We start from the raw sequence: 25,626 nt of genomic DNA, 5'->3' as shown, positions 1-25,626 counted from the left end.
TCTGGATTGATTTAAGCCGGAGCCCACTCAAAGCAGAACCACATTAGTACAAATCCATGCAAATCTCAGGAAAGCAGCTGGCTTGGCTGGGGGAATGTGCTATGTGATACTGTTAGTATTAGCGACATTTTTACAAAGAATATGCTTGAAGGAGTGAAAAAATACAGGATTTTGTGTCTGCCTTTAATAACTTATAAAACCTTGTTTTCTTAAAATCAAAAGAAAAGTCCCTAAACCCAACAACGAGTCCACATTAGACGCAAGAACACATCGGAGCAAGGCTGGCCTACACAGTAGGGTCTCCCTGTGTCTCCCAGAAACAACAGCAAAATCAGGAAAACAAGGCCCTCAGTTCTCAGTGGTGACAGCAGAATCATAACCTGAGTGGAAAAAGCCCAGCAAGACTCTGCTGCCCCGCTCCTGACCCGGGTGGCGGTGCAGAGCTGGGCGCCTGGCCATCCATGCTGTCCTCAGGCAGCTCCCTCTCAGCTCAGGGCCAGGAAGCTCTGTTCGACCTGTGGGAAGCACAGCACCCAGTCTGGGGTACAGTGGGAGCTTCCAGCAGAGTATAGAGAGGCCCCGTGGCAGGGCATGAAATTAGCCTGTGCCACACAGCTCTGGTTACATGAATCAGATTAAATGTCGGCAGAACCAAGATCTTGACTTGGATACTTTAAGGCTGCTAGTGAAAAATTGGTCACCTCAATTAAAAAATATTTTTTAAAACCACAAACACTTTTGGGGCTGGGGATTTAGCTCAGCGGCATAAGTGCCTGCCTTGCAAGCAGGCAGTCATGAGTTCGATCCCTGGTACCGATAAAAACGAAAAAGACAAAAAAAAAAAAAAAAAAAACTACAAACACTTTAGCATTATAAATCCATGACATGATTAACAACTTCACCCACCTTTTTCAAGATGCAAAACGAACAAAAACATCCTGAGCATACAGAACCTTCAATAGTTGTACATTAAAAGACAGACTCTGGGAGAACCAGTCAAAAAGCTGTAGAATTAACGCATAGCTACTTGGCAGACTCTGAACCACGTTTCCAAAAGGAAGAAAGTCATAGGGAAAAATGCTGCAATGTCAGACTCAGACGGAGCCACTGTGCTCTGAGCCGCTTACAGGGAGGACCAAAGTGCAGGGTCACTCCCAGTGCTGTGAAGATGGAAAGAGAGGTGCAGGAGACAGGAACATGCTGCGTGTGCTTCCGGGTCATTCAGGACACAGGAGTGGAAAACAGTGTCCCTCCACTGATGCAAGTCCCACCACCACTGGACGCCTGGCACAGAAAGGTTCTGTGTGGATGACAAATGTTCCCAGCAGGACACTCCTGAGTTCTCACGTACCCCAGCAGCCTTTGAGTGTCTGTGCAGCTTCTGCACTGCTTTGGGACTAGGAAGCTTCACACACGTGATGGCTGGCTGCACAGTGGGGTTAGCACCACCTCACACCGAGCTGTGCACAGCTCACAGTGACCCAGAGCCCGAAGTACAGCAGATCTTCCAGAAGCCTTGTTAATCAAATAGATGACATTTTCAGTTTCTTAAACTCTTAAATTATATGCAAGTTAGTGTCTTCTGTTCAGCATGTCCCTTCATCGCTGGCCAGAGGAGATAATTACTATCCATGTTCCAACTGCAACTGTGTGATAATGCACTTTTCTGGGAAGGGCCGTATAGGTATCGCGCTCCTCCTATGAATGCTCACTTGAAAGAAATCCTGAACTTAGATGGTAGAGAATGTCGGACGCGGTGGGAAGAGTTCAGAAAGACTCAGAGTTATGTCGACTGCTGTTTCCTGACCTTGCTGTGTGGCCTTGCTGGGGACACAGCAGGTACTCAGGACACTCGTTAGATCAGCGCAAGAATGAGGGCAGAATATTAAGAAGCCCAGCAGACTTTTATTTACTTGACAGAAACTGGTTTAGGAAAAACTTCAGAATGCCACTGGTCTGAAGGGAAAAGAGCACTGGCACACGTTTTAGAGACGAAATTTCATTTTGTGCAGTTGTGTTGTAGCTCCATGCTGATGCTTCTCATCTGTTGGTTGATCTGGGCACTAAAGTACGTGTGTGTGTGTGTGTGTGTGTGTGTGTGTGTGTGTGTGTGTGTGTCCCCATCCTAGAACAATGGCCAGCACGTGCTCTGCTCTGTTTCATGGCAAAGTGCTCCCTTCATTGCAGGAGCTCACCGGCAAGCTCCCTGTGGAATACCCACTGGACCCAGGGGAGGAGCCGCCCATCGTGCGGAGAAGAATAGGCACTGCCTTCAAGCTGGATGAACAGAAGCTCCTGCCCAAAGGAGAGGTGAGCTCTCCCTCCAGTGTTGGGGTCTCTGTTGTCCTTGATTACTCTGGCTCCTAGCTGCTCAGGCTCCGTATCTGTCTTCCTGCCTTTTCTTGATGAGCTGGCTGATGCTGTGTGGCCTCCCTGGGAGGATGAGCTTGCTGGTCCTACTAAGCATTTGATCTTCTGTCGGAGTTGCTTGCCTGACACTGCCGGGCTTCAACCATGTGCCCTTGCCTTCAGAGTGGTGTCCTGGCCCTCTACTCAGAGCTGTGCCTGATGTCTGATCGGTGCAAGAAAACACGAAGCTGGAAGGGAACTTAACTCTGTTCTTGAGTGGAAGGGGTCCTTCGCTAGGAAGAGGTCACTGCTGGCCACTGTGACCCTAATACCCTGGGTTGGTAAAATCTCACAGCATAAGCAGGACATTTGGTCTGTCTTGGCCTCATCTGTCTAAGTGTGACACAGCCATGTGTCACTGGGTTTTATCCTCATTGGACGGGACTCTGTCAGGGGCTGAGGCTGGAGAATTCAGATTTGGGGAGGAAGAAAGCACTGTGTCTCTGGCTGGGCCATGAGTATCCAGCATCACTCCAAGAGGACCCAAGTGTACCTCAGGAAGCTTTGTCCTAGTTTACTCAGTTTATCATGAATAGCACTGCTCATGACCAGGTAACAGACAGCGGTGTAAGAGGTCAGGACTCGGAGGCAGCGGGAGAGGGGATGCTGCATTTCTAGTCTTCGGAAAGTGACATGGAAGAAACATGTTTTCACGTCACACAATGCACGGTCATCATGAGGGTGAAGGTGAGGGAGCCGAGTGCCCTGGGGTCCTCACAGGTGTTAGGAATCACCTGTGAGCCATAATTGCAGAGTCCAGTGGACCCAGGGACCACACTCCCTGGCTGCTCCTCTCTGTGAACTTCAGAATGCTGACTCTGTGGGTTGCCCCAGGAATAAATGACTGGTAGATGAGACTCCATACCAAGCTCCCACTCGAGGCTCGGGACACACGAGCTGCTGTGAGTAGAGAGGAAGCGCTGAGGAGGGGAGGCCTGGAGGAGACCAGCAGGCAGCTGCTTTTCACATCCAGGTGGTCACTGGAACTCCAGAGAGACACGGGGCAGACCCTGGCACTTAAACCCTAAAAGCACCTCTACTTTTAGTCAGTGCCCCATGCTCTCTCAGGCTTCTCCTGCCCCACTCCAAAGAGTCCCCTGGGTAACAGAAGATGCCCTCTTGGGTGCGTCATCACTCTGGGGTCCCCTGGAATCCCGATCCCCTCTCCTGGTCACATAGCCATTGGCAAGTTAAATTGTGGAGATTCGCTCTGAGCTCCCGCAGCATTCAAGGTCTCCGTGGGCCGAGGCCATCGTAACTGCCCAGGAACAGCTGCTCAGCAGAGCCCAATTCACAGAAGGTCTTTGTCCCTCAGAGCTCTGGGCAGGAGTCCAGCTCTATATCTCCTTCCTCCCACAGGACATATGTGGACAGCGTGGGTGGGAAGGGAGCTGTCATCTCCTAAATATTTCCCCTTAGCCTTCACATCCCCCCTCCCCCGTCCCACCTGCTCCAAAGTAATTGAAATCCAGCAAGAGAGGTTGGCCCTGGTGTGGTGTGCACAGGGACAGGACTATGTCACTGGGCCACCGTGTGGGAAAAGCATCAATGCAGTGATCTGCCTCCTGCTGCATCAGCTCCTGACCGACTTAGAGTTGGAGGCGTAGTTCCCCACTCCGGCTACTGTGGATTAGAGGAAGAGCCAAGCCAGCAATGTGTCTGTCACATTTATGAGGTCTGGGCTTTGGCAGCAAGTCCCCATCTCCTGCAAGTCCCCAGGTGATGCTCAGGGTTCTGGCCCTTGTTCTAGATAGAGAGTGAGCTGCCCATTTTCAAAGTCAGAACATAGCAGGTACTTCCTACAGCTGACTTTGATGAGAGTGGCTTCACAGGGGAAGAGAAAAAGTCAGAAAATGGAAGCCTGAGACTTTGGGGGAATTCTGCATCAGCCCCAAATCCTCACACATGCATGCATGAGCCACCTCCTCCTGCCACTCTGCAGTCCACGTACACACATCTGCACTGGAGGAGGCTGCCCAGCCTGGCCAGCAGCACACAGCTGCCCAGGGTGCTGTCCAGCCCAGTCCTCCAGGCACACCTGACAGGTAGTGGTCCAGAGCATGAAGGGAAACCTCTTCCCAGCCCCAGGAAGGGACAGAGCTGGGAGCAGGCTACCCAGGAGGGACAGAGGGGGGAGCCTTGATCTCAGCCACAGAGCTAAGGGGGAAACTGGCCCTACCACTGCCCAGCAGAGGGCTTCTCACAGCTGGAGCAAAATTTTCTTGGGGGGGGCAGTTGTGCAGATAGCTGGAGCTGGCAGTGAGCTTCCAGAAGGTGACAGGAGAGGCAGGGGATGCGCAACTGTGAGCAAATGTGGGGAGAATGTGAGGGATCACTTCAGAAAGTGGGCCCCAGGTGGAAAAGAAACGACAGCCAAAGGGCTCAGGAAGGCTTGGTCTCCATACCTCCTGCCAGAGCAGGACTGTGCGCCAGGGAGGGGCAGGTAGCTATCTCTCGCCCAAGCACGAGCCCCAGTGTTCCCCTCCTCCAGGAAGCTGAGCTGGAACGCCTGGAGCGGGAATTTGCCATCCAGTCCCAGATCACAGAGGCTGCCCGCCGCCTGGCCAGTGACCCCAATGTCAGCAAAAAACTGAAGAAGCAAAGGAAAACCTCATATCTGAATGCACTGAAGAAGCTGCAGGAGATTGAAAATGCAATCAATGAGAACCGCATCAAGTCTGGGAAGAAGCCCACCCAGAGGGCCTCGCTGGTCATAGACGGTCAGTGCCACCCCATGCCCTGCCCCCTCCCCAGGTAGAGCCTTAGGGAGCTACACACAGCTCCTGCCCAGGGTCCTACATCCAACTCCTGCATGGCCTCAGTAGCCTCTGCCCATCCTGTGCCTTACCGTCCAGCTATAAGATCATGTGATGCAAATGAGGCTGAGACCAAGTCATGGCACTGGACTCTGTGCCCTCAGAACCAGGACAGGGACTGCACAGAGCCTCACTGCCCATACCTCCCAGGGCATCAGCCTCACGCTGTGGGTCACACTTCTCCACCTTCCCCAAGCCGAGTCAAGCCGACATCCTCACCTTCAACCGTCCTAGGAGGGCTAGCCAGGCTCTGCCATTGCAGGGGACCTGGCCACCCAAATGCAAGGTGGAGAGCAAGGTGGAGAGCGGGGGGACCCAGGGGCAGGGCTGCACCATCTGCTAACCTCTGTCCCCTAGACTGAGTATGTTCTCAGGGGCCTGCTGTCCCAAGAGCCATGGCTTGGTCAGACTAGACGGTCCCCATCCAGTGGTCTATCCTCGGGCTGAAGGCCAGGATCAGGGATTCGGGTGACAGTATCTGGTATGCTCTAGAAGAACACACCCCAGAATCTACCAAGAAAGATCAAGTCTCCCCTCATTTCAATAATGGTTTTTTTCTAACTTAGAAAATTCTTGAAAATATATGTCAAGCATTCTTGCGCAGTGTATATATGTTTAAAAATACTTTTGCTCAAGAAACACAGAAAGTACAATGAAGATTTCCAGGAACTGGAGCTTAGAGGAGGGGCAGAGGATCATTGTTTAATGGGTCTAGCATTTCAGTTTGGCAAAATGAAAATGTTATCCAAACAGAAGATGGTTGATGGTAAAGGCACTGAACCAAACACTTCAAGTGATAAACTTGATACATATATGTGGAAAGAGAGAGAGAGATTAGGAAATAATGTGGTCCTGGGGATTAAAAGCTGCCAAAGTCAAGGCCCTGTCTTCTAGCTGTTCCTATCAAACATGTGAATGAAGTGAGTCACACTGAAAAGGAGAGTGTGGAGCTGGCTATTTGGTCCTTTTCTCCAGGGAATCGGAGAACCCATGTCTCTGTCTTGCCCGTCATCCTTGGCCAAGACCCCACAGTGTGCCCCGCTTCCTAGCAGGGCTGTGGGCTGCCAGCCCTTCTGTCTCCCACTCCTTCAAGACCCCTCCATCCCCTGAAAGGCACAAGGGCTCCCCAGCCGCCAAAGTGTCCTTTGGGGCTAACAGTGAGAGGTTCGCTCTGTGGCCACCGCAGGGCCTGCTCTCCGGCCTATCTGTGAGGGTGTGGTCCTGTCGGGCCTGTGAAGGGACGGGCTTTTAAATCATTATCTTTGCCAACTCCTGAGCCCTTCCCGCCACACCTACAGCTGTTTTCTAATCTGCTCAAGAATCCACCTTGGCTGTTTCCTTGACACCAGGCTTTCATTACTAAGGCCCACATAACTCATGCATGAGGAGGGTTCTTCTTAGTTCCCTTGCGTGGCTTTTTATTTCAAAAAGTAAAACCCTGGCTTGGACTCCAAAGCCTGAGGACCTTGGCTAACTTTGCTGTGAGAGCAGTGCAGCTTCACACAGAGCCTCCTCCTGGGCGCGCCTCAGTTTCCCCCATGGTGGGAGGAGGAGGGTTGTCCCGCTGTGTCCCTCAGGACCAGTGCTGACTAAGCACTATGGAGATAAGCTCCAGAGAGGTCTTGTCTTCTCTTCAGGAGTTTTCTGAGAAGCCCTTTATTGCCATGTGAGCATTCTCAGTTCCTGCCCTGGCTTCCCATCTGCAGAATAAACAGCAATCGCCTTGCTGTGGTCCAGTCGTCACATGCCCTGAGTCTTCACTGTGACAATGACAGGGCTTACCCAGGCCTGCAGCCTTTGTATTAGACAGTCGGTTGCTTTGCGCTGCAGTATCCCATAAATAAAAGCAGAGAGACACAAACAGCGTGCCCATTGTGATGTGGGGTGGGCAGGCAGGGCGAGCTAAGCACGCGCTGTGGGGCAGTCAAACGCCCAGCAGCGATTTCAGACAGCTCTGAGCTCCGATAGGGAAGAAGAGGCTGCGTGGTGGTAAACGCTTTCTACAGAAAGGGTTTTGTTTCTAGAATGTGCTAACCTCAGGACTTTCTGTTTTTGTGGCTTCCAGATGGAAATATCGCCAGTGAAGACAGCTCTCTCTCCGATGCCCTTGTTCTCGAAGATGGTAGGTTTTCTGTTTCCTGTTTTAAAAGACAGGACATTGATTAAACAGAGGTCAGTCTGTATGGAGTTTGGGGCAGCCTCGTGTAAGAAAGAGTGAGGTCGAGATGGCAGCCAGAGTTACTGCTGGCCCTCTCTTTCCTGGTGTCACCACGGGGCGGGGGCGGATGGTTCTCTGTACAGAATCTATGCTCACTAGAGCTTCAGGATTTCTCAAGGCCCGGAGGTGTGAGATTTAAGGTGATACTCAGGGAACAGTGCTTCACTTTGTAGTAGCCAAAACCACCTTTGCAACTGAGCAGAGAATCGATACTCTGTGGATGGTTTGCGTTTGAGTATTCATAATATGTATCGGAAAGAGGAGAAATAGATTTGGTAGAAACCACAAATCAAGGACTGGAATCCAGTCCTGAGAGGAGTAGAAGGAAGCACACCGACGACCTATCTCTCTCTTAGAAGTGACAAGGAAAGGTGAGGTTTCCCCACAGACACAGGATCAGCCCCTGAAACTGTCTCTTATTCGCTATTTGGTTCTTCAAACCTGGTAGTCCCCAGAGTGTTTTCTTGGGTGATGCTTAGAAACCAGAGCTGAACCTGCAGCCCATCCCCACCAGTACCTGCCACCACCACCACCACCACCACCGCCTGCTGAGGCAGGGATCCCACCCCAGACTCACACCTGAGCACACGCCCACAGACATGCTCTCAACCAAAATGTTGGGAGGTATTAATTATGTGAAAATACAGTAAATAGCATTTAATTTTTTGCCCTTTAGGGAAACCTCAGGCCATCAGTGGTCAATGGCTGTTCCAATGAAAACCCCAAGGGCCTACCCACGTCAGAGTAGTTAGGGTAACTGCAGTAGTAATAATGACAATGATCACTGTGACCTGAGGACAGTCTGGTGAGTTATCTACCCAGCTGTTGTGGCCCTGTTACTAGAAATCGGACTGTAAAAATGTAAACATACTGTCTGTTTCCTTACATGCAGGGGAGAGAGGTTGTAGGCTCTTAGGACTGGGGTGGCTTGGGGTCCCTGCCCTAGGACTGCCTCGGTTTCCCAGTACCCCCAGGAACAGTGCAAGGCCCAGTCAGTGAGAGTCCTTGGGAAGGGAACAGCAGATGATGTCATTGACTAGTTTGGAGACATCACAGCAGTGACCATTTCTGTGGGGCCAAGAGCAGCACAAGCTTCCCAGAGGTCCGGTTTCAAGGTCAGGCTTGGGTTACGCTGGGTACGCAGGAGTCACGGAACACAGATCGAGGAGCCATTCCAAGCGGGCCTCAGACAGGAGGGTCTCACCGCAAACCTCTGTGTGGAGCAAGGTGTGAGGTTTTCTTGTGTCTCAAGGACAAAGCCAACGCCTCTGCTGGGACTCCTCCCCACTGGCTTTGCTCACAGAGCGCACAGTGGGGCAGCTACCTGCTCCCCAGCCACTACCACCTAGATGTCCCTGGTACCCACACACCCTCTGGCCTCGCCCGGCCCGATGCTTCCCTGCCTCCTCCTCCTCCGCTGCCTGCACTCACACTGGTACTTCCGGCCAGGCACCTTCCTTGCTAACTGGACCAGCCTGCTCCGGAAGTCCTCCAGGTCATCCTTGTGGGTCAGAGCCTTACTACCCGAAGGCAGGAGGGGGATGTTAGCCTTTCTCCTTCCAAAAAACTTGAAGGTCATTCCATAATTAAAATTTATTAGAACAGATTAAAGGAAAATATGGGTAGCTCTGTAAAAAATGTGGAGTGGATACCCAGGCCCAACCCCAGGTATGCACCGGGCACATCTGCTATATGCTGTCCTTTTCCTCCAACTGATGTTTTCTGGGCACCCACGGTCGGGTCAATCTGGCCCAGAGGCTGTGTGGGTGAACAGAGCAGACAAAATGCTCTGAGAGCTCACTCTGTCCCTGAGTAAATCAGATGCTTAATGTCTCTCGGAAGCCGAGCCACTGGGCTGGGGTAGCTCACAAGTAAAAGCTTCTACTCAGTACGTACAAGGCCCTGACTTTGACCCCAGTACCAAAAAAGGAATGCAGAGTTGCAGGAAATAATTACATTTTGCTGTTTGGTATAAAGCAAATGTTTGCTGACATATAGTTAAGATTCAGACTTCATTTATGCCTAATCAGAAGTGATACCTCAGCCAGAAGCAGTGACAAACACCCATAATCTCAGCACTCTGGGAGGCTGAGGCAGGAGGATCTAAAGTTTGAGCCAGGTCTGGGCAAATTAGTGACTTAGCAAGGCCCTGCCCACAAATTTTAAAATACAGAAATGAATGGAGCTGGAGAGGTGGCTCAGAGTGATGGTCGTAAGGTCAGTCCCCAACACTACACATACGCGCACACACACAGGTGCTCCTCTTACACAGACACGTGCACACACACAGTGGTGTTCCTCTTACACAGATACATACACAGCGCTGCTCCTCTTAGACATGCACACAGAGCAGTGCTCTTACACACAGACACGCATGCACACAGTGATGCTCCTCTTACACACAGAGGTGCTCCTGTTACACAGACACGTGTACACACACAGCAGTGCTCCTCTCACACAGACACATACGCATAGCAGTGCTCCTCTTCCACACAGACACACGCACACACACAGCAGTGCTCTTACGCACAGACATATGCATGCACAGCAGTGCTCCTCTTACACAAACACGCACACACACAGAGGTGCTCTTACACAGACACGCATGCACACAGCGGTGCTTCTCTTACACAGACATGCGCACACACATCGGTGCTCCTCTTTGCATTGGAATCCACCTGGAGCCTTGAGTCGAGGTTCTTTGTCTGGACATCCGGGGGCAGGGAGTCGCTGGCCCTCAGTGACAACAGGAGTGAAGCCCAGAAAGGACGCGCGGGGGGCTCGGCTCGGCCGTGGGGACCGGACGCCCTTGCTCAGTCCTCTCTGTCTTTCCGTCTCTGCGCAGAAGACTCTCAGGTCACCAGCACAATATCCCCCTTACAGTCTCCTCACAAGGGACTCCCCCCACGGCCACCCTCGCACCACAGGCCCCCGCCGCCTCAGTCCCTGGAGGGCCTGCGGCAGATGCACTGCCACCGCGGCGACTATGACAAGTCACCCATCAAACCCAAGATGTGGAGCGAGTCCTCTCTGGATGAGCCCTATGAGAAGGTCAAGAAACGCTCCTCCCACGGCCACGCCAGGTGAGTCCATTTGCAAGGGCTGCTCTCCCGCATGCCGCAGAGGACCCCAGAGCTGTCCTGAAAGGAACTGGCTGCCATGTCCCAAGGGGCCCAGCTCCGCCCAGGTGTCTCTGGCCAGCGCTGTGCTCACGGCGCCCTCTGCTGCCCAGCCTATTGAGGTGCAGATTTGTCACCCAAAGTTTTGGCTCCCAACCAGCGTGTTGGCAGATGGCTTTCATGTCGTTAAATTCCACAGGAGTTGATTAGGAAATCTTAGGTTGCAGGATTCCATAATGGTAAATGAGCGTCCACTCCTACTCATCCCAGAGTGGCTCAGAACTCAGAACCGTCTTGCGGCTGCTATGGAGCCACGGAGCTGCACATTATCAGCTCATTACTGTGCTAATGGAAGGCCTCAATTGCTGCTTCTCTGTTTTTCTCATCCCCCTTAATTGCACTCTAAGAGCTCCAAGAGGGTGTTCCCACAGGGGAGCAGCATCTCTTGGAAAACAAAATCTGTAAGAAGGAGACTTCGCACACCCTCACTGGGCCGCCCCTCACCCGGGTGGGCAGGACTGTGGGAGCCAGGAGGGAGCCCCAGAAGCAGGCGCCATGCTGCCATCGGGGTGACCAGCGTGGTTCCCTTGGTCCGCAGCAACCACAAGCGCTTCCCCAGCACTGGAAGCTGCGCGGAAGCGGGCGGTGGGAGCGGCTCGCTGCAGAACAGCCCCATCCGCGGCCTGCCGCCCTGGACCGCGCAGTCCAGCATGCCGTCCACGCCAGACCTGCGCGTCAGGAGTCCCCACTATGTCCATTCCGCGAGGTGAGTGCCCGGCTTGCAGCCCGAGTCAAAGAATGGCTGACCTGTGAGGCCTGGTTGCCCATGAGGCGGAGTGAAAATCTCTCTTCTGCCAGGAGTCCCGGGCCGGCCCACCTTCCACATCTGGGGACACGGGGAAGAGTCCTCGGCACCTAGGGACAGTCCAGGACTGAGCCTTCCCAGGAGGGTGCCTCACCCATGCGATGACCTTTGCATGCCTTATTCTAGACTTGTTAAAATGCCTCGAGGGGTAAATTTAGAAAAGAGCGACCATAAGGGCATCAGTGAATCACACATTCGTTTTCTAAAAAGAACCGGAGACCAGGTCACAGAGGACCACTTGGTAGGACTTCCGGGTCTGGCCTGTACCGGGAGGAGCCCACCTGGCTGCACGCTAGCCCCAGGGTCGTCTCCTTCATTGTTTTTTTGTTTTTTTTTTTTGTTGTTGTTGTTGTTGTTTTTTTTTTTTGATTTTTTTTTTTTGTCTTTTTCATTTTTATCGGTACCAGGGATCGAACTCACGACCGCCTGCTTGCAAGGCAGACGCTTACGCCACTGAGCTAAATCCCCAGCCCCTATCTCCTTCATTGTTAAGGGTCCTGGCCCCCAGCCGCCAGCCCACCATCCGTAGTCTTCACGGGTAGTGGGGCGCAGCCGAGATGGGGTTCGTGGTAATATTTTGTTAAGCCACATGAAAGGGTGCCTGTGGACTTTAACCCAGAAGAATGGCCACCTTATAGGCCTCAAGTCCCTTAATATCTGGAGAATCACTGTCTTCATCATTTTTTTCTACATGTTTTTTCCACTGCGCGTGCAGCTGGGGAGCCATAGCCGGGGCATGGCACACTTTTCAGAGGAGACCTTCCTTGAGTCCAGCTCCCCAGGTGGACCAAGGGCCAGGAATCAGCAGCTCCCTTTCGCTCCTGGAAGCGCAGGGCAGGGCACACTTCTGGTTCCCAGGGCAACGGGCTTCCGAGGTTCCATGCGTCCGCGTCCCCGTGTCCCCTTGGGCATCGCTGCCCAGACCACTCACCACAGCACGTCTCCCTGCAGGTCGGTGGACATCAGCCCCACGCGACTGCACAGCCTCGCACTGCACTTTAGGCACCGGAGCTCCAGCCTGGAGTCCCAGGGCAAGCTCCTGGGCTCGGAGAATGACACTGGGAGCCCCGACTTCTACACCCCGCGGACTCGTAGCAGCAACGGCTCGGACCCCATGGACGACTGCTCGTCGTGCACCAGCCACTCGAGCTCGGAGCACTACTACCCCGCGCAGATGAACGCCAACTACTCGACGCTGGCGGAGGACTCGCCATCCAAGGCGCGGCAGCGGCGGCGGCAGCGGCAGCGGGCGGCCGGCGCGCTGGGCTCCGCGCCCTCGGGCAGCATGCCCAACCTGGCGGCGCGCGGAGCGGGCGCGGGCGCAGGCGCGGGCTCGGGTGGCGTCTACCTGCACAGTCAGAGCCAGCCCAGCTCGCAGTACCGCATCAAGGAGTACCCGCTGTACATCGAGGGCGGTGCCACGCCCGTGGTGGTGCGCAGCCTGGAGAGCGATCAGGAGGGCCACTACAGCGTCAAGGCGCAGTTCAAGACGTCCAACTCCTACACGGCCGGCGGGCTGTTCAAGGAGAGCTGGCGCGGCCCAGCCGACGAGGCCGACGCGGGCCGACTGACGCCGTCGCGCTCGCAGATCCTGCGGACTCCATCGCTGGGCCGCGAGGGCGCGCACGACCGGGGCCGCGCGGCGGTGTCGGACGAGCTGCGCCAGTGGTACCAGCGCTCCAGCGCGTCGCAGCGCGAGCACAGCCGCCTGTCGCACGCCAGCTCCGCGTCCTCGGACAGCGGCTCGCAGCACAGCACCTCCTCCCAGAGCACCTTCGTGGCGCACAGCAGGGTCACCAGGATGCCCCAGATGTGCAAGGCCACGTCAGGTGAGCGGGATGGCCAGGGTGCCAGCTGCCGGGAGGGTCCGTGGAGCGCGGCCGGCAGTCCGGGCTCCCAGCCGCCGCAGCGATCACGGACTTCAGAGCTAGATGTGGCTCGGAGGTGCAGTGGGGGTGAGAATTGCTCAGGCGCTAGCCCCGAGGCGAGCAGAGCACGCGTGGTGCTAACTGCAAGGCCCAATCCAACCCGGGGCCTCACTGCGCATGCGCCCCTGCCATTTCGGCGCAAAAGGCCGCGGCTCTCGGTGATGCTATTCCGGCCTGGCTTCACGAGGGGGCGCCTGTTGTGGAGCTGTGCAGCCGGATGAGCCAAAAGGCCGCTCATCTATGCTCTCAGACCTTGCGTGGAGGGAAGGGAGTCAAGATTCCAGGGACTTTCCGGTCAGATGCAGGAGGCCCTAACACTGCTGGCCCTCCCATTCTAACCCTGGTCTTCACAGTATCCCCTAGGCAGAGTCAACTCTCTCTGCTTTCTTGTGGAATGCAAACCATTCCTCCAAGTAAGGACAGACAGACATCGAGAATGAGGTGTCTGGGGCTCTAGCCAGCCAGCGGTGGATCTTTGTCCTGGTAAAGAGAAACTCTAGTGCCTTCCACACCCATGTTAGCCCCGGAAGGAAAGCAGGTCGGGGGTGGGGCTAGGTCCTGAAGTCCTGAGATGCAGACAGACCTGCGGAGGGATAGCAGAGTAGGCAGCTCTTGGTGGCTCTTCCATGATGTTTCATTTCAGTGGCGTCCATAAAGTGATTTTATAGTGTTTTCAGTATCCTTGATACTATCTCTGATTTCCATAATTTCCATAATCAAAATTTGATCTAGAAATCTATGTTCTTGAGCCGGGGCCTCGCTCTGCAGTTCAGGCTGGCCTCGAACTCGCAGCAGTCCACCCCCAAGTGCTAGGATAGGTGTGTTCCACTACGTCCAGCTGTCCTATTGTTTTGTCCTCAGCACTGAGCAGTAACTGAATCAAGTTTTCAAATGGAGGAGATTGTTCCTTCCCTTGGAAGTCTCAGCAGTTTCCCTGACAGCAGTGTTAGCAGCCAGCACTGGCTTCACAGTCAGGGTATGCTGCTGTGGTCACGCTCGTTTGCACACTCGTGGGCCTGTTTGCATTCTCAGAGAGCAATGAAGCACTCTTCTGTGTCCTGTTTACTGTAGACAAAGAACAGGGAAGATTTTGAGGCAGAAATAATGAACATTTTAAGAACAAAATGGGAGAATGGAGAGGAGCTCCAGTCAGGGGCTGACTCACTTAAGTAAAAGCACAAAGCAGGGAAACGCAGTCACTGACATTTGTGAGGTGAGGGTGTCTTCTGGGACTGTCTTAGTTACTTCTTCTCATTGCCAAGAAAAAATACCCAATGCCCAGAGTTAAAAGGGGGAAAGGTTTACTTAGCTTACAGTTTGTGGAGGTTTCAGTCCATGATGGGCTGGGTCCAAGGAAGGAGGGCAGCAGGTCATGGCAGAAGACAGCAAAAGCAACAAGAGCAAAAAGGAGGAGCAAGCCTCTTATTGGCCTTATATCTGGTCTGCTGGGATTAGGGCAGTGCCAGTCCAATCAGTGAATCCCATCCCTAATCCCGGCACCCCTAATCCCAGCATTGAACCATGAACCAGTCACACCCTGCAGATTCAGCTGCCTCTGAGAAAGCCCCATCTAAAAGTGTGAGGCTCTGGGGACATCTGGACACAAAGCGTAACAGGGACGGAAGGGAGTTCCTAGGTCTTGAAGGACAAAGTGACCACCCAGACCCACCAGGCCCTAGGCTTTTGCCTTCACCTCACACTGACCCTTCTTACGAGCTCCAGGGATGGAAGTAAAGCCAGTCTGGCAATCATGAGTGTCTCACCAGCCTGAGCCTTCTTCATGTGCCTTCCCTGTCTGTAAAATTAGCCCAGTAAGCCAGGGGTTTAGTTTAGTGGCGTAAGTGCCTGCTTGGCAAACTCGAGGTCATGAGTTCAATCCCTGGTACGAAAACAAAAAAATTAGCCCAGCAAATTGGCCATCTACTTCCTAGGAAGATATGAGAGTAGGTACACTTACGTGTATCATTTAAAGGGTTTAATGGGCCGAGAAAACCAGCCCATATTGAAACGCCAGCTACTCCAGAGGCTGAGGCAGGAGGATCACGCTGGGCAATTTAGTGAAACCCTGTCTCAAAATAAAATAACAAAAAAGAGCTGGGACGAAGCTCAGCAGTAGAGTCTCATCTAGCAGGTGCAAGGCCCAGGGTTCACTCTGCAGTACTGCAGAAGGGTGGGGACGGGAGGTTGTCCCTGACCCTATCAGGTACCATAGTTTTATAAGTTTCAATGGCAAAGTACAAGAGTAGTTATATTCTAGCCAGATTTGCTTTATTTAGGTAGATCTTTTGGAGCCTACTTCAGGCTGATAATTTGGAGAAGCTGCACCGGTATGATCACGCAGCTCAGGGAGACCACCCATTTCAGCATGTGTGAGGCCTTGGGTTCTGCCCTCAGTACCAAGAACATTTTTGTTTGTTTTGTTTTATAAAGAAGCTGTATCTGAGTTGTGAGGAGCCCATTGCCAAGAAAGCACAGGGTGCACCTGAGTACAGTAGTGTTCTCTACCCGCTGCGTTTCCCCAGCCAGACCTCTGAGTTGCCCACACCAGTGAGTTCCCAGTGCTTGGGCTTGGACGATCTGCCAGCAGTGTTGCCCATCTGAGGTGCACAGAAGCAGCAGGCAGTGAGCCTGAACTAGCAGCATGCAGGTTCCCAGGCCTTCTCGGAAGCTTTTCCATAAGAGAAACAAAATCTTGACCTTGAAAATGCCCTGAGCTGTGCCTCCTACAAGGCTGTATGGTGGCTTCAGATTCTCTGCAGCAATCTCTGTCTCTGCAGCCACTTCCTGTGCAAAGCAGGGGCAGAGGCTCCCAGGCAGCCCGAGTGCTTGTAGAGGTGCATGGTGCTGGGGAGAAGAGGTGGGGTGTGGAACAGAAAGGCACAGAGTTGTCTCCCCGCTGTGCTCATGCCCCGGGACCACCGAGACCCTGCCCCACGGTCCCAGCCTACACCGTGGATATTGGGACCCCAGCCCTGGGCGGTACAGGTGCTTTGCCTCGTCTGACCTTTCTTCTCCCTGCCTGTCCCCCAACACTGCCTGCAGCTGCCTTACCTCAAAGCCAGAGAAGCTCAACGCCGTCGAGTGACATTGGAGCCACCCCCCCAAGCAGTCCCCACCACACCCTAGCCTGGCAGACTGGGTGAGTCACCCTCCGGGTCTTCTGCCCAGCTCTTCTGCAGCTTCTAGACTGGAGGAGTCACCAGATTTCCATCCGGTGGCAGCAGGAAGGACAGACGTATCTGCCAACCACTGAGAAAGGTCACCAGTTGCCCCCTCAGGAGAAACCTCGGCGAGCTGGCCTCACCTCCCGTCTCACTTCTGTGCCTCACTGTCCTTTTTGGAACGAACTCTATGTGCTCTGCTTTAAAGCAGGTGGTGACCCCTGAGCCATGGGAAGGTGTAAGGGATTTGTTCCTTGGTCAGAGTTCCAGACAGTAGTCACCTGAGTTAAGATGAGGGCCAGGTGGCTTCGGAATGCCAGGCAGGACTGTCAGAGGGGGCGAGAGCCAACCAGTCCCCTCCCATTGCTCACCCTGAGCCCATGCTGCTGGCTTGTTGCTGTCTTGATGATCACAGTGCAGTTTAAGGATAGAGCTTCTGTCCAGGCCACGTGCTTGTTTTTATTGAACATGCAAAGGGGACCAGGGACTGTGAGGGAAACCGGAAGTCAGCTCCTTCTGTGGCTTTAGGTGTAGCCTAGACTCTTATGACCTGTGTCCAGGTGGGGTGCCACAGTCCACTGACGGGTCCAGCTGCTTTGTGCTACTATACGTGCCTCACTGTCACCTCCACCACTGTGCTCTAGCAGACTGTTGGTTAGAGGAGGAAGGGGTCCCCGTGTCCTGGGTTACCCACAGCTTCTGATTGCTGGGGCATCCAAGGGGACGTCTGGGAGGAGTTGACAGCTGTCTGTGAGCTGAGCCATGAGAACACCATAGCCCCGCAGTCGGCCCCACACCTGTCTCAGGGCTCCTACACTCACTCTGTTCTGAGTTTCTCTTGTCCTTATTTACAGCAGCGTGTTTAGTCCTCACCTGCTATGGGGTGCGGGAAGCTGACATGCATGAGTGCTTGCTGTGTATGGAGGTGGACACTGCTGCTTACAACCCGGAGTCCATCCAATCCTCGCTGCCCCACCGCCACCCTTGGCAAAAGGAGTATCTGTATCTATTGATTTTGTAGCTAAGGATCAGCTAGCTTACGGGCATGCCCCGAGTCACACTTTGTGGAGTCTGTGACCCCAAACTTTGTCTTTTTCCATTGTGCCAATGATTCTTAAAACGTGGACCCCACACCAGCAGCATAAGGCCCACCTGGAATCCTCTCGGAAATGCAAATTCCCAGCTCCCTTCCTGATCAGAAACCCTGACGACCCCTTAAGTGTGGCAGCCACAGAACTATCCTGTGCCACCTCTCCTCCCTTCCAAATGAAGAGACTCTACTGCCCAACAGGAGCGTCCTTGTGTCCTCTGTGGCTTCCATCTTTTAGCAGTACCTACGCTTTGTCTCTCCAGCAGTGTTAACCACACTCACACTCCCCACTCGCCCAGCTGTATCCTATGACCAGGCAGCCGTGGAGGCTGAGGGCCCAGTGGTCTCCCCGAGATTCATAAAAGAATGATACATCAAGGACTTAGAGTGGCCGACCCATCTCAGCCCATCTCCAAGCCTCTCTCCGGATCCTCAGGGTTTCTGCATCCTTCCCAGTCCCCCCAATACAGATATTTGCTTGAGTTATTTGACTGACAATACGCTTTGGAATTTATAACCTCCCTTACACACCTACTCACCTAAACTGGCCTTGAGATTTGCCTGTTTCACCACTTTTAGCTAGTCAGGACTCTAAACAAATTTGAAGCAGAAAAGTATTGGATCCTGGAAGTAACTTTTGGCAGCTTGAGCTGAATCATCAATAACAAACATAGTATCTCTGTGATCAGAAAGGAGACCATGGGAAAGAGTGCCAGCACTGCCTTCCTAATGGAACCGAAGAGGTCGTTAGACACTGGGATGGGATAGAAAGTTCTGCCCGCCTCCCAGTTTTGCACTGACACCCAGTGTGTAGTCAGGGATCTTTCCAGTGTTAATAAGCTACTAATTATGTCTGTGTGGATTTCTCTCTCTAACATGACCTCTCTTCTCTTCCTCTTTTTGCTCTCCTTTGTTCAGAGAAGCGACAGAAAACTCACCCATCGTGGATGGGTCTGAGTCTTCAACTCACCAAAGTACTGATGCATAGAGGTATCGTAAGGGAGTGTTCTGTTCTCACTGCGCATGTGTCTGTGATCCCACCTGTGCTGCAAATGTGTTGCCTTTACCCATGTCGTAATTTCCGGAGGGAAGCGTCTCATGGGTGGGAAACCCACTATGTTTATGCATTAGTTCTAGATCTATGTGGAATTGTGTTTTCTTCTGTATTCTTACATCAAATGTTGGGTAATCCCAGTGCTGCTTCCTGCAGAAGACCCCCCCCAATCCATGCCAAAGTATGTGTCAGCCCTTCCAGCCTCTACGTGCATACAGATATTTGTAGAAGTTTTTGCTGGCTTAGTAACCCGTGTCTACAAAGACAGCATCACTGTAATCTTAAGTTTCAAAGGTCCAAGGTCAGAATGCGTTGATCCAGAAGCACCCAGATGTCACCTGTAACGGAATCTGACACTGAGTGACAGCCGTGTGCTGTGCCAGGCACTACAGAGCCCACTCTCAGAATGTCCATAGATCGGCACCAGCATGGCCTGGGCGTACATCACAGCGACTCTCGGGCACCATCCTGGCTGCAGAACCAGTGTCCACTGAAGTCGCACATCACTGACACCTGTTCTCTTAGCCCCGGGAACCCTAAAAGCTGGGTTACAGATTGTGTGGCATTGAAATTAGTGTTTCAAAGGACACCCAAAAAGACTAGGACACCATGCACAAGTGGATAAAAAGTTTAATAGATTAAAAGAAAACAAAGCACCTACATTCCATATTGTATTGCAGGAACCTAGCCAGAGACTGCAGCTGCAGTTGAAGTGCAGGTCAGCAGTCTGAAAGTCAATCAGCGGACAGGCGAGGGGCATAGGGAACAGCCAAGTGTATGTGTTAAGGGCTCTGCAGGTTCAAGTCAGATTGCTGCAGAGATTCAGAGACAGGAGGGCCCACTTTGGAGGCCACGCTCTGTGACCCCAGCTTCCAGGGATTAAGGCAGGGGCGCCCGGGCGCAAGGCGCAGAAATGAAGTGGCCACTTTGGGGACAGTAGTCTTGTTTCAGTGCAGAGAAAGAGCAGACATCCACATGAGAGCCAGGTTAAGGCAGGCCCCGGACCAGTGGGGAAAGATGTCAACAATGTACAAGTGTCGGGCGGGATGAGGAAGGTAGGACGGGCCTTTGAGAGGAAGATGGGCACCGCATCCCTGCGTGGGGAGAAGAGACCAAGAGCAGGGTCACTAGCGTGAGATCAACATGGCTTCAAATAAGACAGCTGCCACTCTCCCCTCGGATCTGGGGACAGAGTCCTCTGTCAGGGGCTGGAGATGGACACATTAAAGAGAATCAAGTTGCCCCGAAGGACGGCCATTGAGTCCAGGCAGCTTGAAGTGATTTTTTTCAAATGAGTTCTAAGCAGCAGCACAAGCCCAGGACAGGTAGGGCAGGATGGACCCAGAGAGCCCCAACTCCCTGGTTTTGTGACCCCTACAGCACTGTTCAGTGTCCCATTTGTAAGTTAAGTCTTCTTCTCAATTATTAGGGAATGATGGTGAGAAAGCACCGTGAAGCACTCAGTAAGACAAGAGGGTGAGGGTGAGCCGCTGACCCCACTTGCTGTGGTGGTACGTGTGCCTGGCCATCCGCTTAGAGACCTGGCTTAGCCAGCACCTAGGGGCAGGTCTGACCACAGGGTCGAGGGTCTGACCGGAGGGTCCAGACTACGTTTGTATCGGGAACAGATTTCTCTTTCTGAGAAACTACTTCAGTGTGCTGGGATTCATTGCATATCAAAATAGATGGGCTTATCAAGCTTAAGCAAATAAGAGCCTGCGATGCAGATGTGACTGGGAAGGCGAAACAGGGCTAGGGCTCAGCAGCTCCTCCCCACCCCCCCCAGCTCTGCTCCCCACTCCCAGGAGCTTCGTGCACAGGAGGAAACCGCAACCTTGTAGTGTCAGAGCCACAGGTCATTGCCTTGCTGTTCTCAAGCAGGGCTCTCACGGCAGACCTGGGGCCCATGCCCACATCTGCAGCCGAGAGGGAGGTGCAGTGGCAGTAGGGGTGGACCCCTGACGATTAACACATGGTGCCTGCAGGGCCAGAGGCTGTCTTTTCTCTCAGAGGTTTCTCAGGCCCTTTGGCACGTTGTAAAAGTCCGGTCCCTTCATCAGGATGGAGAGAAGTTTGCAGGCAGATGTAATGGAATTGTCCACTGCTCCCCTCAATATAAAAACACCCAGGCTCACGTCACAACTGAGGGCCTTCCGTTCTTTCACTTCTGAAGCCACATTTAAGCGAGTTAATCCCGTGTATTTCAGTGATCCAAGCTCTCATTAAAATCTACCAAAACTCATAGACACTGAGGTTTTCTAGTTTTCAGTGGTTTGTTTTGTTTTGTTTTGTTTTAGGCCAGATGAGAAACATTTACAAAGTCCCTTCATCCATTCATTCCATTCCTAGACAAGTCAGCCAATGGGACAGAACAGATGAGAATGACCAATTGTTGTCAGTGTAAACTGGCTCATGAACTTGTTTAAGATACTCTTTAAATGCTTTAACTCTGATTTTAGTTATGTTTTTTTATTAGCACAGGCTCACAGTACATGGTGGCTCCATTCCGCGTATGGAGCTGGTTCTCTAAGCTTGATGGGTTAGGGTCTGTTCCAGTTGGCGCCCCCAGCAGTGTCCCTAGCACTGACCATGGAAACGCCAGCGGCGGGACAGACTTGGAGGAGCTGGTTTGGGACAGACAGAGAGAAGCTTTCCCCCCACAGGATTCTACCCAGTCTCCCCGATGCCTACTTGAAATACTTTTTTTTGGAAGCTTTTATTTTCTGTAGAAACTTCCATATATATATATATATAAAATTTGAAGGGGGGCGTGCTCGGGATGGAACCCAGGACCTGTGCATGCCAAACAGGCTCTCTACTGCTGAGCTACACACCCAGCCCCCACTGTATATTTTAAGGAAATACTTTATTCTCATGAAAAATACATGTAATTTCAAATAATGAGAATTGGCACTCAATTCAGATCATACCCCCGCTTGGGCTACAGGGAAGCTCACACTTAGACAATGTTTCCGGGATGGAATGAAAATCTACTCATCTTGGGTCTGGTGGAGATAGCCCAGTCACTATCCTTGGGAGAGGCCATCCTGGAGAGCACTGCCCAGAGCCAGCTGGCCATAGCTGTACCTGAGAGTCACTGGGGATCTAGAATACCCCCCCCCCAGGCCAATCCCATGTGTATAGGTAGAGTCCTGGTGCCTTGAGGTTCCTTGGTGATTCCAGGAGTAGTCAAGCTTGGGCACCACCAAGTTAAGCGCTGGCTTGCATTTCCTCCATCCCAGACACCGTGTACAGGGTTCCCCTTTGTGTGGACTCATTCTGTGCGTGCTCTACTGACCAGGTGCTGTGGAGCTTGCCAGCTGCCTCCCCTAGCAGGGCCTTCTGGTCACCAGGGGCCTGTGTCAGGACGGCGCTCTGCATGCAGACTCTCACTGTCACATCTCCCTTCTTGGCCCCCACAGGAGCTACAATGATAGCTGCTTCCTGGATTCCTCCCTCTATCCAGAACTAGCGGACGTCCAGTGGTACGGGCAGGAAAAAGCCAAGCCCGGGACCCTCGTGTGAGCCAGCCGGGCCAGTCTGACCGCGACGCCATTCTGAGTCACCTCACTGCCTCTCATTTGCCTTACCCAGACGCACTGTCACCTGCACCAGCTTCGGCCCTCAGCACTTTCTTTCTCCTCGTTTCCACATCCCCTTCACCCTCAAAACCTGACTGAGGAGACATTCTGGAAGGTTCCGGTTCCACTGTGTGTGTCCCTTGGCTCTCTCATCCACAGAGGGCCAGACAGCAATCCTCAATGGCATGTTGGTGGCTTCCCCTAACCCAGGAGCTGTCCGGGAAGCCAGCTGGCATGACATTCCTGCAGACTAGTAGCACAGGCAGAGAACGGGAAGGAAGGCCAACCTGTCCCACCGGCCAACCAAGGGCTTCGAGAAGAGAATGCCTCTTGGGGACATTCAGTGTCCCCACCCCAGAATATCCCTAAGCAAGCCAGCTTGGGGGCGTGGGAAGGTGAGAAAGGGAGCTTCACACTTCAGAGCTGCATCATGGGCATCACAATCAGTTCTATGCTGCCAAAGGTTAAACAAACAAAAGAAGATGCCAAGAGGACTTTCTTCCTGCAAGAAATGTCTTTGACGTTCAAAACTACTCTACACAAACGCAAGTAGGAAGTCCACCTCTGTAAGTCCGTCTTCTCATGATGAAGCTCCCTGGCAGTCCACTCCCCAGCTTCGAGAGCTTTGGAAAGTAGCCCTTGAGGACAGCGCAGGAGGAAGCAGGCTGGCCTTGCACACTCAGTACACCTGCCTGCCTGGACACAAAGGAAGAGAGACCCTGGGGCGGGGCCCCGTGCAGCGGGCTCAGCCCACAGCTGAGACCCTTTGGGGAACCATAGTAAACACAAGGGGATAATTGCCAAAAGTGGTCTCTCATTAAAACAACCAGTAAAAGCGTAACCTATGTTTTTGCACAAGGCATTTCATTTTCTTCTGTTTTCTGGGAAACCAAGGGAAAAAGCACATTGCAGTCCATACAAGTGTTTAACTGTTGTGGCTCATTTTATGTTTGTTAGCACTTGTGTGACCAAGAGCTCAGATGCAGCTTCTCCTGTGTGCCATTTACTCAAGGAACCCAACTGTGCCCTTAGGTAGGAAGATCTCACGCGTTACTAGCCTGCAGGCAGAGCAGGGTTGGAAAGAAAAATCAGCCTGGAAAGCCCCGTATCCCTACAGCAGTGTCAGCCAGCGGGTCCAGCACCTGGTCTGTGGGTACGAGAAGAGGACAAAAGGAAGCAAATGTGGGGAGCTGCGTGTTTACCTGTGTTTTGAGCTACGCTTAATACACAACCAGAAAGCCATCAACCTTCAAAGGCCTCAAAAGTACTTTTCTAATAACTAACAAAGGCACAGTCTGAGTCAGGTCACTCTAGATGGCACAGAGAGGTCTCCACAGAAGTGGCATGTGGTGCTTTTCATCTGTGTTGGGGGGAGGGTCCTCCATTGCTACGACTTCCTGTTGAAAGGCATTTGACAGCCAGGGACAGGAGCCTGGGTGGGAAAAGCAGAACTGAAGTTAGCTGTGGTGTCAAAAGGAAAACCGGTATTTCTTATGCGTGGGTAGTCCAAGAATTACAATAGACTCCACCGAACCAGGAAGGTTAGAATGGTCACCACAGCCAACTCACTGACCCTGCTGCTCCCTCCTGTGTGGCTCGAAAAGCACTGGAAGTTGAGCGGAAGCCCTCACAGCAGGCACGGGCCCTCACAAGGTGAAGGGTGGGAACCAGGCACCACCCCGCCGCCCCACTTCTCTGCAGCTTCTCTGCAGCAGTCAGGGCTGCAGGTACAACAGCGGGGCTGGGTATTCCAGTGCACAGAAAAACTGCAGGGTAAACGGATGATGGCTGTGCTGTTGCTAAATGAATCTGGGCCTGACTTACCGGAGGGGATGTTGCTTTTATGTTAACAGAGCTGTAAAGAGCAGATTTGTTTTGCGGGTGTCCTTGGAGGGGGTGGGTTCTCCTTCCCTATTTGGAAACACATAATACATTGGATCATTTTCCTTTCCCCGAAGGCAGATACGTGAATAATCAGGAAAAATGCAACAGCAAAAGTCAAAAGCGAAATGGAGAGGTGAGCAGCTTCCAAGCTATACCACATGTACAGGGACTGGAAATGGTGTGCAGTAAATCAGATCAAGCTTTTAGCCCAGTTCACACACCAGGATGAGAGACAGGAATTCCCCCAAAAACTCTGGATCACATTTTAGCTTTGAGGGGCAGACAGGAATGGAGTGGGAGCAGGAATTGCAGTTCCAGCAAACATCGTGGATAGTCTGGTAGTCAGGACGGAGATTGAGTAAAACAGGTTTTACTGTTTAGCGGTGTTCGGTTAATAGAAGATGTACATAAGGGTTAGTCCCTGGAGACTAACAGGGTCCCTGAGGATCGGTGTGATGGGAAGCCTATAGCTATGTATACAAGCACTTGGAAACTCTTTATATAGCCCTATTCTTTAAAATGAACTGAGATGGAATACGAAGCCCCTGGTCTGACCTGAAGCCCCTACTGAATTCTTCGGATCCCTATGAGAAGTTGCCTGTTTCACTGCGAAGTTTGGTGAAGATGCGTACAGCAGACTGTGTCGTGAGCCAGACTGTTGCGTTTTTCATTTTGTTATATGCAGGTGAGTGTTGGAACTGTTAAAATCCCAAACCGTTCTCATTCAGTATTAGTTTAGTTCTAAATATAGCAGACCCTACCCAGGTGCTATCAGATGACCAATTACTGCTTAGTTAACTAGGTGTAAAGTTTTACATATCCATTAATGTCAATAGTTTATTACAGTTGTGTAAAATGGACTCTAATAATGGGGAAAGATTAGGTTGCTCCCGAAACTGACTGTAGAGCATGTAAAACGATTTTACTGGGTTCTGTTCCACTGTCATCAATGAAAAAAGATGTATGTTGTAGACAAATTTGCAGAATTAAAAAGAAATCTGCTTTTAATTTATTCTTTTTGTATTAAGAATTTGTATAGTACCTTTACATTTTGCAAAACAGTGTTGTCAACACTTATTAAAGCATTTTCAAAATGAAAAGATTCCTGTTGCCTCTTGGAGATTTTGTGTTTCTAAATGATAAATGCTTAATTAATCATCATTAATTCATCATCATCTAGGAATTTACAACTTAGTTACCTGTGTTGTCCTCATTGGGATTTTTTTTTTTCGTACTGGGACTTGAACCCAGGGGCACTGTACCACAAAACTACATCCTACACCTCCCCACCCCCCAACTTCTTTTTATTTTGAGACAAGGTTCTGCTTGCACAGGCTGCCCTTGAATTTGAGGTCCTCCTGCTTCAGCCTCCCCAGTAGCTGGTATTTCAGGCAGGCACCACCAGACCCAGCTAGCTCATTTATGTTCAACATAAACCTACGCATAGTATTCATGTGTCTTACTGAGACAAAGTCAGTTGGGTTAGGGAACCTCCTAGCCT

At 52.2% G+C, this 25,626-nt stretch overlaps 1 protein-coding gene and 1 long non-coding RNA gene across 12 annotated transcripts in view; one reads left to right on the top strand and one right to left on the bottom strand.

Annotated features, from left to right (window-relative positions):
• Nucleotides 1–25,227, top strand: part of Frmd4a (FERM domain containing 4A) — a 561,761-nt gene extending 536,534 nt beyond the window's left edge. For 9 of the 11 annotated variants that reach the window (XM_063253783.1, XM_063253785.1, XM_063253781.1 and 6 more), the window contains 8 exons: nt 2,188–2,310; nt 4,901–5,129; nt 7,291–7,347; nt 10,289–10,526; nt 11,161–11,328; nt 12,379–13,256; nt 16,398–16,494; nt 22,083–25,227. In XM_063253783.1, coding sequence (XP_063109853.1) covers nt 2,188–2,310; nt 4,901–5,129; nt 7,291–7,347; nt 10,289–10,526; nt 11,161–11,328; nt 12,379–13,256; nt 16,398–16,494; nt 22,083–22,185 — 1,893 coding nt within the window. In that variant the 3' untranslated portion in view covers nt 22,186–25,227. Of the gene's footprint in view, nt 1–2,187; nt 2,311–4,900; nt 5,130–7,290; nt 7,348–10,288; nt 10,527–11,160; nt 11,329–12,378; nt 13,257–16,397; nt 16,495–18,524; nt 18,597–22,082 lie in introns of all 11 variants that reach the window. The other 2 variants (XM_005003241.4, XM_063253784.1) reach the window with 2 other exon arrangements.
• On the bottom strand, nt 6,616–10,292 carry LOC134477017 (uncharacterized). Its single transcript, XR_010048903.1, has 2 exons — nt 10,074–10,292; nt 6,616–7,363 (listed from the first exon to the last, which is right to left on the bottom strand). It is a non-coding gene; the product is annotated as an uncharacterized LOC134477017 (long non-coding RNA).
• Nucleotides 25,228–25,626: the final 399 nt, after the last annotated feature.

The sequence above is a fragment of the Cavia porcellus genome, unplaced genomic scaffold (assembly GCF_034190915.1).
Source record: "Cavia porcellus strain 051 isolate PalLab524CR breed Dunkin Hartley unplaced genomic scaffold, mCavPor4.1 scaffold_7, whole genome shotgun sequence".
NCBI classification, from domain to species: Eukaryota; Metazoa; Chordata; class Mammalia; order Rodentia; family Caviidae; genus Cavia; species Cavia porcellus.
The sequence above is the reverse complement of the archived record's forward strand: the minus strand, read 5'-3'. Positions and strand labels throughout refer to the sequence as shown.